The following is a 13,373-nucleotide window of genomic DNA, read 5'->3' as shown; positions in this document are numbered from 1 at the left end:
GCAATTAAACATCACTTTGATTAAAGAGTTTGCATATACTGGTGGAGTAACCATTATAGAAATGTAAAAAAATAATAATTTTTAATTACAAATACTGTGAATTTAGACATTTGGTGGTGGTCTAAATAAACGTAATATATTTGGTGGTATTATATATATGTACATTACATATGATGCATTGTTGTCTGATTCTAAAGCTTTAATTTTAAATGGATAATGAATGAATTAAATGAATGAAAAAACTTTATTCAAATTAAAAGACCAAAATTTCACTTTATTAAAATATATATGAATGTTAAATAAATATAAATATTTACATTTAGTGACAGTTAATGTAATAAGTCTTTGAAAAAAAATTGACCTCCAGAATAATTGATTTGTATCCTGTTGCTATAAAAAATAGTGTTGTTTACAACATGCAGTATAACTTAAGTCAGAAATGTATCAATATATATTTCTTTTATTTTTTGATTGTAAAGAAAAAAACTTCTTGCCTTTTCTTATAGATGCTTATTTATAGTTAACCGTCTCTTATATTAGACTGTTTTGTTTGTGTATGTGTGCAGTTATGGTCTAAAGGTGGACATCTGGGCGGCAGGAGTGATCACCTACATCCTGCTGTGTGGATTTCCTCCTTTCAGAAGGTGAGTTAGCATAAAGTTGTTGTTTATCCAGTCATGCATGTGTTAATTATTTCATTTGTTGTATTAACGCAGTCTTGTCTTTTGTATTGTTCTGGTATCATGTAACCTACCATCATTTTGGTTACGTTAATAAACAGCTTTTCCTGATTCTTGCTCTTCCTCAGTGAGAATAATGTTCAGGAGGAGCTGTTTGATCAGATCCTCAGAGGGAAACTGGAGTTTCCGTCTCCAGACTGGGACACCATCAGCCTTCCGGCAAAGGTACCATTCATGAAGTTTGCAAACAGTAAATACATTGTTTGGTATCCGACATCAGCTCAAGAACAAACACGATTATCTTGTGGCTTCAACAAACATTGACTAAAGCCCTGCGTTTTGCTAAGATGGTTTCTGAGTTAATGTTTTTCCAGAAGTTTCAGTGGTTTGATTTCTTATTTAGTGGGTTGAGGAAGCACAAAATTGAATTTTAACCATCTCAAAATTAGAGGCTATTCAGCAGCACATAGCATGAAATACAGCAATGTGACCTAGTAAGCAGCACATTGGTACAGTGTACTGCAGACACCGGACACTGGTAACTGTTGCATGATCTGGTCCTCAGATGCTGATAAGTCAGATGCTGCAAGTGAATGTGGATGCCCGTTTCACTGCCGAGGAGGTCCTGTCGCACCCCTGGGTGACGGTAAGAGTACTCAGACTCATGTAATCTTGTCAATACTGCAATAATACAGTAATTATTAATTTGGTGGTCATCGATACTCAATGCTTATGTTCATTTTCATAGTAAAACATGGTGTGTTTGTCTAGGATGAGGCTCCTATAGAATCCAACACTGTGAGCAGTGCTGAAGAGCAGAACAGTGGAGACACTTTGGAAACAGAGGAACCAGAAGAATCACCAATACTTGAAACCAAGCAAGTTCCCTCACCTCTGGTCTAAAACACATCCCCCTTATTGAATGGAAGAACAGAACAGTCTTTGTTTGGTCCACTGGAAACCCAGAAACTTTCTTTACATCTGGACGTCTCATTAATTCCCAGACCAGATCAGTTCCCTTTAATCTGGTCTAGAAGTTTTAACTTCTAGAAGCCAACAACTCTGCTTTGAATTCTAGCTTTCTCTCGTTTCCATTTAAAACCAAACCAATCACTTCCTCTTGGCTCTTATTTAATTTTATCTTCAGGAAACTGAACAGAGCATATCGGACTTGAAGAAGTTTCTCCACCTCTTTCTCTTGGACACGTTCATCCTTCTAAAGACCGAAAAGAGGTCCCCTCATTTAAAACCAATCTAGTTCAATCTACTTGGCATGAAACCAGTCCCATCATGCTTTATGAAATAAAATGATTTGCTTCAATTTTCTTCCACAAATATTCCCATTTTGGCTGTGAGATACAAAACAAGTTCCCTCTCTTGTGATGTGGAATTCATCCACTTTCTCCCTTTGCAAGTCAGCAAGTCCTGTCAGTAACCCATCATCCGCTTGAATTGAACACTATACATCTGGTGCAGAACCTGTTACTGTTTCTTTAATCAGAAATGTGATTAAAGCCACTGGAAACCAACCAAGATCCCTCACTGATCTTTAATTTATTGAAAACTAAACAGATTTACTTTACTAATTAGAAAGCAAACAGTAGTCTGCAAACCAAACAAGTTCCTTAAATATGGTCACTCTGGCTCCCCTGGCCAAGAACCGAAAAAAGTAAATTGAATGTGATTTAAAATATGTTCAGTTTGATCTTCTTCATCAAAATACATTCTCTCTAATCTATCCCAAACATATCACCAACAAACAGGTTCTCTCAGGTCTAGAACATATCCCCTATCGGGTCATGAAGACATTCTTTATTCACCAAGTGGAACCCAAAAAGTCCAGTCAAGAATGCAGATTGTTTTCTATAAATTGACTGAAGAAAGGAAAGGAGGAGGAGGACTGGAAAACAAGCAAATGTGGCCCATCCTATGCCATCTGGAAAACCAAATATGTAAGTTAGTGGAAATAATAAGTTTCCTTAGATCAAGTGAAAACCAAACACTTCCCTTCTTACATGATTTAAAATACAACCTGTGTCATCTCAAACCAACCAAGTAAGTGTTCCCCAAACTTAGTTTAGTGTCTAGAACAGTTGTTCACTATTTTGATTTGCTGGAAGCAATCGTGTTCCCTTGCTTTTACTCTGGAGCCATTTTACTTCCCTTGGTTGGATGGATCTACTGTTTGGGGGGTTTTTGTATGTTTTTTCTTCTTTATTTCTATTGGAAGCTGCACAAGTCTGCAACAATGGGAGTTTGTTGCACTGATAGCAAACCAGTTTCTCTATTGATTATCCTGTAAACACCATCCCATCTTTGTTCTGTGCCATTACAACTACTGAAGACTTTTACAAGACACGTCTCTGCTGCTGATGAGCTCTATTAGAATGCTATTAAATGCCCATTTTGTTGTGAGACACAATGCCCGGCTAAAGGACGCACACTATATCGATGTCGGGACACCACGAAGGTGCTATTCAACTCATCTTGTTTTATGATCCAGTGTCTGATTGGACTGTATTACCATTTCTTGTAAATGGCTCTTACCTCTTATCTGAATGACACTGGAAAAACTGATTGGACGGCTGTAAAAAGGCGTCAACCACTTTCTTTAAGATATGAACACCTGACTCGTTTTCAAATGCTCCCTCTGGTTTAGAGGTTATCGTTTCTGTAGTCCCTGCTGCTAGGCAACCAGGATGTCTTCCATTTATTCCGGGAAACGTCGCATTTCTTCTGCCTTTGCCCTCCAGCCCTCCTTCTGCTGGCCCGAAGGACGTCTCTCATTTCTTCTACTTGCACCTGCAAACTGGGGAGGTGATTGAGTACTGTGCCTGTTCTTATATGTTAAAGTCCCTAGAAGTTTGATATTTATTATAGCCACACTTGAAGGCTCATTGTGTTTGCTTTGGTTTTGAAGCATTCAGAATTTGTCTGCATTTTGGGAAATTGACTTTTCCTACTGAGAGATACTGGCAAATACTTCATCAGCTGGAAAAAGACTGGAAAAAAAGAAAAAATTCTCTGTTCAAAGTTCACATTTTGCTAGTTTATTCTGTATGAAATCTTAAGTTAATGCTTGTACACCAAGTTTGTGTGTAGATTAAACAAATGAAAATTTACACATAAACATTGAGGTTTAGTATAACCAGAAAAGCTTGAACATGTATGGTTTGTATGCATTGAGTTGACCATGAACTCCTCTGTAATCAAAGTATTCTAGAGTAAAATTTGAGGCCATCTTTTTTTACAACAGAAGCTTGGCTGAAATTGGGTCATTGGAAAATCAAAAGAATCAAGGGCTTGCAAAGACTCCTGACCTCTAACTGATTGAGATCCTCTAACAGGATCTTAACAGAGCTGTGCATAAACATAAACCTCAATGATCTAAGACAGGGGTGCCCAACTCCAGGCCTCAAGGGCCGGTGTCCTGCAGGTTTTAGATATCACCCTGACACACCTGAATCAAATGATTAGTTCATTACCAGGCTTCTGGAGAACTTTAAGATGTGTCAAGGAGGTAATTTAGTTATTTAAATCAACTGTGATGGATCAATGACACATCTAAAACCTGCAGGACACTGGCCCTTGAGGCCTGGAGTTGGACACCCCTGATCTAAGACAAAGTTGTAAAGAAGAGTGAGCCAAAATTCCCGCACGACAGTGTGAGAGACTGATAACTTTCGCTGTGATAAAGTTATACAGAGAAAGATTAAAATTGATTGTAAAAGATAAAAATCATGCAGTGCACTTAGTTTCTTTTTCACATAACTCTATACTGCACAGAAAGTAAATATACTGTTAAAATAGGAAGTCAGGTTTACATAAATATTAAACTACAGCACTTCAATTTGTTAGCAAATATTTAAAACATGTCATTAAACCAATTAAGTAAAATTAAGCAGTTAAAGGTTTTGATAAATGGTTTAATTAAAAGGATAATTTCCAGTGGAATTTTTCAGTGAAGGTTTTTTCAAGCCAGTTTCTGAACACTGAAAACCAAAAACAATGAGCCTTATGTACAAAGACTCCTTTTGTTCCTCTGAAGGACACATCCTGTCATCTCACTCGCCTTCTGTCCTTTACCTATTCCCCCAGGCTTCACACTGTATCTGAAATTAACTGAGGGACTTCAAAATGTCACATTTTCAAAAACAATTTCAACAACCTTTTAAAGTTTCTACCTGCAGTATGACTGAGATAAAGGTCACCTTTGAGTCCAGTCCCCGAGCTTACTGCCTCTCCTCAGTTCACAGCAGTTTACGGAGGATAAAATATGTTGTAAATAATGTAAATATGACTCTGTCTGTTGTTGTCTGTTTGTCTGTGTGAGTCAGTTGTGAAGTAGGGAAACAGTAGCAGCCTGAACAAATACTACTACAATGAAAAACAAAAAAAGTCTCATAGTAGACATGTGGTGTCAGCACCCTGAAAAAACCTTGTGCTACCCAAAGAGACTGTTTCTTGGATGAAACAAATGATTTTCCACATTGATATTGGAACATTTTGTCATTCTCAATAGATACTTATTCAATTTAAAAAATAGTGGAGAAACATAATATTCAAGGTTTCTGAAGGGTGTGAAGTAAGAGTTCTTACCTTAAAGTCAAGTTCTTGATAGATTTGGTAGCAACAAAGGACTGGACACTGACAGAGCTCTTTCATCATGTGCTCACGTCTGTCTGTGAGGTGTCACCAATCATATTGCTCCATCCACACATCCATCATGCTGTCTGTGATATTACTGATCATACATCAGTGAGAATGAAGGAATGCCTGTTTTTAAAAACAACAACAACAAAAAAGTGTGTTTGTGTGCGTGGGTAGTTGATTTCCACGACATAATGTTTGAAGTCCTGTGGAAAAACTGGAATGTATGAGGTTTGTAAGTTCTGAGTCTGTTTGCATCTTTCTTTAAAACTTGAAACCAAGTGTCAATCGTCATCTGGGTAAATGCCTTGACCTAATGCAGTGTTATGACCTTACCGTGACCTTTGAGCTTAGCATAACCTTTCCATGGCCTTGACCTTAGGCTGGAGCTGCTCATTGAGAGTTTGGCAGGAGCATTTGAAGTGTTCATGAGTGGGACTAATGAAATAACTTTGAGCTCACAAACTGTTTTGAAGGGCAGAAAATTATTTATCTCACACATTAAAAAATTACAGCTACCTGACTCTAACTAGGCGATTACAGGAACCACTGAACAAGCTTTTAATAAATAATACAATCATAAATATGCATAAACTAATACCTACAACAAATTCCAGCAACATGAACAAGTTAATAAAAACAAGTTAATGTCATATGCAACTGTTTAAGAAGACCCGGACCAATGATTGGTGTAATAATAACTAATGCATGCTGCACAAAAAAACAGTCAAAAAAAACACACTTTACCTTGCTGGTACACTCCCGTTTCAAATTCTTAAACACATCAATGTCTAGAAAAGGGACTTTTGCAGAGCGTTGAATACGTGACTGTTTTCTTTAAACAATTAAATGGCCTCTGATGCACAGCAGAACAATAGCTGCAGATGGATACATTGTTGGGGTTTCTTTTAGGTGAAACAATAAAATAAGCCCCAGAATTAAAACAATTTAATTGTGTTCTGAATGGCATTATATCATTAGCACCAAATTAGCACCAATTACTGTCATATGTTTTAATGTTTGGACATTTTGTTACAGCCCTGCAGTATTATAAATTACAATGTTACGGTCATGTACTCAGTAACTGCTGATGATAACACTTGACAGTATTATATTCAGTAGCACCAACAATGTATTTAGGATGTTGCCAACAAGCTAGCCGTACATATCATCTTACATTGAACACTCATGAAGACCTTCAGCGGCAGCCAAACCCTCAGTCAGCGGCTCGGTCTTTGACCTTCTATGCCTGCTATAAACCCAGTAGTCTTAATTGTTTCCTTTTTATACTTCATACCAAACCAAGAAGAGCCTTTTGTTGCTACTGTTGCAGCCACCCGTGTCAACAAGAAGCCAAACTTGATGTTTCACTTGTGTTGATGCGTTTCAGCATCTATTAGTTTTTGCTGTTGTCGACTTTGAACCCATTGTGCAAATTTAACTGCCAGCCATTTTCACAAATCCACTTTAGTTTCATTTCCTTCATTTGTTGTTGCTTTTAGTTTTCAAATTTATTATGGTTTACCAAATCTTCAAGGACTTTTGAGACACAATTTGCAGTCAAATTATTGGGAAGAAAACAATTTCTCATGCAAAGTTTAATATTAATTTTATGTTTTCAAAGTCAGTTGATTGGGGGGGTTAATTCTTTACATTCTTGCAATTAGTCTAACTGATGTGTGACCTGAAATTTACTGATTTCTTTGGGTTTTTCAAGCATCCACTAAATAATTTAACATTCTTGCACGTCAGTACATCGTTGTCATTATCACTGTATACAGCTTGGCTGGTTTTACATGTTTTAGATGTTTGGTCCATGACATTTGCAATTCTCCAAAGAAAGGTAGCTGACAAATGAAAAAAATCTATTTTTGGTTGTAAATGAAAAACTTTGGCATTAAAACCCTGATGATCATGACCTGTAAGGTTTTACTATGTCATTAGTACACTTTGAACTGTTTCGAACAAAGTTGGAAACAGATGATTCAGTTTCACTTTGACCCGGGTGGCTGTGATTACTGGGTCCTTTGTGTTTGATTTGGATGTGATTGATTGAGTGTGTGAGTGTATGTGATCATTTTACATCATGCCACATTATACACAGGAGCTGATGTTTTGTTTTGTTTTTTATTTTAATTATTTTTTATGCACTAGACAAGTTAGGATTTTGAACCAAGCTGGGCTCGTTTTCCAAAAAGAAATCTGAGTCTGAGGTTGAGCTTTAAGGTCAGTACAATTTACTAAAGAATGTCTTGAATCATTTAATAACAGGATTTTTGCATGAAAAATCTTTAAATTACAAATTTAGACACAATCAATTTGTTAACACAAACTGGACAATTCAACAAGGAAAAAAAAAAGCTTGCTTTGCAGCTCAAATTTCTTCAAAGCTGTGAAAGATTAACTATAAGTTCACCTTGAGGTGCTTTTTAGGAAAACTAGTCTTGGCTTGATGTGGAAGGAGAGGAGTGAAGAAAAGAGTTTTAATGACATGTTGTAGACATGTGTTAATGCTAATAATGATCTGTAATGTGATGTGTGTTCATATGAAACATGGATGTTTGCTGATATTAAGCTGGAGAAGAAGGGGGGTGGGAATACCCCGATTTGTACTGAGGAAACAAATGCATTCAACTGTGAAAATTAAACTAATGCAATGATACAATGTTGAAGTGCTGTTTCTTGTGATACATACAAACATAGAGACATGGCTAGATAACATAACACAAATAAGACCGATTTGACACATAGTGGTGTACTTTTACAGAAAGGCAAGCAGAGATGACCCACCCCCTGCCCCCCAAACCCAGCCCTCCCAATAACACACACAAGACATTTGGCCATTCGGCGCATTGGGCAGCAAGTCTTCCGGATGTCTTCCGTGCAACTGGCATAAAATGTGATCTACAAAGTGCGTATGCCGTTCAGACACAATGTCATGGAGGACGTGTGGCAGTCCAGCTGTTGATTTCTGGTCCCGGAAAGAGACCCTCAGGGTCCATCTTAGACATTGCTGCTGTGCCTCACTGAGTCCTTTTTAAAAAAAAAAAAAAAATTTGGCTGATGTTTTCTACATCTCAAATGTATAGATAACAGGGGGTATAATGATGAAATTGAGCAGATGAATCTTCTTCACCAGGTCAATCTTTGGGGTCGACCGGATCAGCCAGAAGCACTGTAAGACTGCATCCTGTGCCGCCATGTGCCAATCCTCATGACCTTGTTCTTGTTCTTGTACACACGTGTGTACACACACACACACACACACACACAATGGTGGTGAAATCTGTGTAGCCATCCTCTGTGCGGACTCAGCAACTGGATCGAAGGTAGAGGGTTTGGAATATTTTGACGAACTGCTCAGGGATCCCATGTAACCACGCAATGTTATAGAAGGAATCTCACCTATTGAACGCCTTTCTGAAACTGATGAAATTGATCAAGGGACGCTGCTGGTATTCAAAACTTGGTGCGCAAGATGAAGATCTTCATGCACGACAGGCCACTGCGAAATCTGGCTTGCTCTTCTTGGAGTTTCTGGTCCACGGCCTCAATGCTAAAAACCTTTCTCCGAACCAAGAGGAGAGTGATTCTTCGCCTGAGCTTTAGGATGACTCACATTCGCCAGTCTTCTGGAGGAAAACACAGCTGGGAGAAATTAAACCTAATAAGGCAAGGGAAGCAAACTAGAAACACTGACATGAGACACGGACTTTCAAAGTAAAACAGGAACAGTGTCAAGCGGACTTGACACTGAGAGAGACAAGACTGACTGGGGAGACAGAGGGAACATGAAGCACAGAGACAAAGAGTAACCAAACGTGAAACACAGGGAGGGTACAGAAACAGAAACTCCAAGCTTCGTTAACAATAATCAAGAAGCAAAAATCAAACACAAAACACTGGGTCATACCCAGGACCATGATATAAAGTATCAAAAGTAAGAATAATTCTGCAGAAAAATGTTCTCCATCAATACTAAATTTAATATTGATGTTCTCCATCAATATTAAATTGAAAGATACTACTTCTGCATATGTTTAAGACTTAGGTCATTTTAAGTACTTTATATTCAGTTTTTTCCCCGCATTATATTCTATAAATAATAATAATAATAATAATTTTTATTTATAGGTGCCTTTCAGACCCTCAAGGTCACCTTTTTTTTTTTTTTACCTTGCTCAGTTTTTATATTTGCTTTTATACTTTTACGACTTTTTATGTCTAAATTTTATCTACCATGTTTGCTATATATACATTTTTCTTGTGTTTTTTATGGTATTGTTTACGTGTTACTGTAAGGAGACCTTGAGGGTCTGAAAGGCACCTATAAATAAAATGTATAAATCTCAGAAAAGAATTAGCTGTTCATTGACTCAGGAACACAGGGCTACATCTTGATTTATTTAAGTATATCAAAATATGATATGATATTAATAATAAAACAAAATTTGCTGAATTAAAAAAAGTTTGAGCAGTGTGTGAGATGGCTAACTGTTAATATTGTGGCGAGCTCAGACAAGGAGGAGACAGAGGTATCATTTTGTCTTGCTTCCCGCGAGCTAGCCAGGGAGCTAACACCACCGCTCGGCGCAGCTCTGGCGTAACAACAACAACAACGCAAAATGGCGCTCTCTCCACCCAGAAACACACAGAGAAAGCGTCACCTGTAACCATGGCAACAGAACAACAGAACATAGCTGTTAAAACAAAACCTTAAACAGCCCTGACCGCTATATATATATATACAGGGGGAATAAAAAATATGCTGCCGTATCCTCACCATCATGGTGACAGCTTTCTTTGCTAATGTACTAAAGACGTTTGTACTGTTGCACCCAATGTGACCCAGTGTCCTATATTGAGATTCACAGCCAGCTAAACTCTCTCTTGCATCACTTCCTCCAAGGAACAGGCACGTGTTGTATTTGGACAGGATTTAATGCAAAAAAGTGTGAAACTGAAATGATACAGAATACAGAAATGTCACATAAACATTAGCTTTGGTTGAACTTATGTGGACATATAAAACACATCAAACGTTTCCAAATCACTTCAATAATGTCATATACCCATCATCACCATCAACGGCGCTGCTGTCATCACCATCAACGGCGCTGCTGTGGAGAGAGTGAGCAGCTTCCGCTTCCTTGGTGTACATCTGGCTGAGGATCTTACGTGGTCAGTACACATAAAAAAAACAGTGAAGAAGGCGCAGCAGCGCCTCTTCTTTCTCAGGAGACTGAAAAGATTCGGCATGAGCCCCCGCATCCTCAGGACCTTCTATCGCTGTGCCATTGAGAGCATCCTCACTGGATGCATCACCACCTGGTATGGCAACAGCACCGCTCACAACCGCAAAGCTCTCCAGAGAGTAGTGCGGTGTGCTGAACGGATAATTGGAGGTGAGCTTCCCTCCCTCCAAGACATCTACAGGAAGCGGTGCCTGAGGAAAGCGGGGAGGATCATCAAGGACTCCAGTCACCCTAGCCATAAACTGTTCAGACTACTTCCATCAGGAAGGAGGTTCTGCAGCATCCGGTCCCGTACCAGCAGACTGAAAGACAGCTTTTTCCACCAGGCCATCAGACTGCTGAACACGTCATAGACACCTCATCTTCACTACTGGAACTTCAACATTATGCACTCCATACTGTACATTAATGCCACTGTTTTGCACATGTCAACTACCGACCTCTGTATATTTTATATATCTTATTTTATTGTTTACTCTATTTCATTTGTAAAATATGTATATACACACTCACATACACACACACACACACACACACACACGTAGAGAAACATATTTAGTATACACATCCAGTAATGCATATACTCTTATATATTGTACATATATTTATTACTTTCAGATTTAGCCATTCTTATATTTTGCTTTTTTTTACGTTATTGTATTTTTGCACAACTCTGTTGCTTGTGAAGCTCGCACACAAGAATTTCACTCACTGTACCAGTGTACCTGCACATGTGACGTGACAATAAAAGTGATTTGATTTGATTTGATACCCTGTCTTAAAGGTAAACACAATTAAGAAACTTACTCATATTGCCACTCAAAGGGATTTAACGGAGTTGATGGCTTTGGATCGGAAGAAACACACCATGGCCGTTTCTCAATTCTCAAGTACGCGAGTACGTACTCGCGTTCTCGGCGAGTACGTACTGGCCGAGAACGCACGGGAGTACGGACTCGCCGAGAACGCGAGCACAGACTTGCGATTTGTACAATTGGAACACCAGCGTACGTGATGATGTCACAGGTCCGGAGTTTCTACTGCCGTCCCCTCTTAATTTAACTGTGAGTAACATGTTATGAAGCTTAACTTTAATCACAGCCAAACCCGTTTACTCAGGAACAAATACAACACTGAAATAAACCAAACATTAACATTTAGAAGTGATCTATGTGACTTATATATCATTTTTAACCTCAGTAGTGAAACCTCTATTAATAAAAACAGTGTACATGTACATACGTGTACATACCTTAATAAAAACAAGCAAGTGAGATGTTGGAACGCTTCTATTTTTATTTTAGTGGACACTCAATACTATAGACAGCTGCTGGGGTTTCTTTAACCTGAGTAGTGAGAAGACCACGGGCGGAGCGAGAACACATCCGGGACTTTTTCGCGTTCTCGCCTTGATGCGTACTTCGAATTGGAACAGTACTTGGTCTCCGACTGATGACGTATCACGAGTACACGAGAACGCAAGTACGCACAAGTACGCATATTGAGAAACGGGGCACGTCTTGCTTCACTCATGAGCAAACACTTCCTATCACACTTCTTCTAGTAACTAATTGGCTCAACATAGCAACTGTGCAAACCTGCGCCCCTATAGGCCTGGAGAAATAATCATACAAACAGTTCCAGTACAACGTTATTAACAACTTTTTCACAACAACTTTTTTCCCATCTTTCCCATCACACAAGGTGTTCAAAGTGGTCAGGAAGAGGAAACTCATCTGTTACGATGTTAAATCAATAAAGTTCGTTAACTTACTAATGCTAGCTGTGCTTTCAGTCGAAACACAGATCATAACTGATCTCAGAGAACTGAAAGCTGAGCCAGCAGCAGATTTCCAAGCACACTACTCTCCCCCCAGTTTATCACGAAAGACCAGCAGCTTATCCACATATGCAAATCACCAGAAAAAAAGCTGCTGGACTCTTAACAATGACTTGAGCTAGGTAAGCTAACAGGAGACAGACACATCTGTAAGACAGAGACAGTTACACTTTCCTATGAGCAGTGTTGGGTAAATTACTTTAAAAAAGTAATTAATTACTAATTACTAAATCAATATTGTATTTAAAATACTTATCTAATTACTGTGTCTGAAAAGTAACTTAATTACTCAATAAGTAATTTAACTAAATACTTCTTAAAATCAAACAATAGAAATTTAACTCTTTAAATAATAATTTATTTTTAAAAAAGACGGAGACTCTACAGTACGCAGCATGTCTTCCACAATGTAGCCTGCAATCATTTTTTTAAGCTCACCTTCAGATGCTTTCTGTGCTGCTGAAGTAAAATCAAGTTTTGCCTGCTTAGCAGGAGTTGCCGCGGTGTTATCCATGGATGATGAACAAGGATCACTCAGAAGTGTTTGTCTATGCTCTCATGCCAGGCGCTTCAGTAGATTACTCGTGCTATTAACAGCAGCCGATAGTTTTACTGTATTGTTCATATTACTGTAATGTTCTTGTCTGCTTGTTTCAGAAAAGTGAAGAGACGGGAATATGTCCATAGCTGTGTCCAAATTCATGGGCTGCATCCTCCTGAGGACCCGGCCTTCGCGGGCTACGTGGGCCGGGTCCTCAGAAGGTCGGGTAGGCCGGAAGTAAACGGCTGTGGAATTGGAGGGTCTAGCCTTCTGATTAACGTCACCGCTGTCTCGGTGGAGTTTAATAAACTCGGCCGTCTGCTCCTTGCTATTTAAAATATAACAGGACACTGGTGTAAACTCTCGACCGTCTCACACTTCTGTTTAATCAGTTTTCTGTTTGACGT

General features: G+C 38.6%; 1 protein-coding gene across 2 annotated transcripts in view; it reads left to right on the top strand.

The window, feature by feature from the left end:
• LOC134624631 (serine/threonine-protein kinase DCLK2-like) overlaps positions 1-7,983 on the top strand; it is a 28,389-nt gene extending 20,406 nt beyond the window's left edge. For both annotated transcript variants that reach the window (XM_063469644.1, XM_063469643.1), the window contains exons 13-16: positions 567-644; positions 809-905; positions 1,246-1,326; positions 1,452-7,983. In XM_063469644.1, coding sequence (XP_063325714.1) covers positions 567-644; positions 809-905; positions 1,246-1,326; positions 1,452-1,583 — 388 coding nt within the window. In that variant the 3' untranslated portion in view covers positions 1,584-7,983. The remainder of the gene's footprint in view (positions 1-566; positions 645-808; positions 906-1,245; positions 1,327-1,451) is intronic.
• Positions 7,984-13,373: the final 5,390 nt, after the last annotated feature.

Source organism: Pelmatolapia mariae, linkage group LG3_W (assembly GCF_036321145.2).
Source record: "Pelmatolapia mariae isolate MD_Pm_ZW linkage group LG3_W, Pm_UMD_F_2, whole genome shotgun sequence".
In the NCBI taxonomy this organism is placed as follows: Eukaryota; Metazoa; Chordata; class Actinopteri; order Cichliformes; family Cichlidae; genus Pelmatolapia; species Pelmatolapia mariae.
This window is presented reverse-complemented; position numbering and strand designations above follow the sequence as displayed.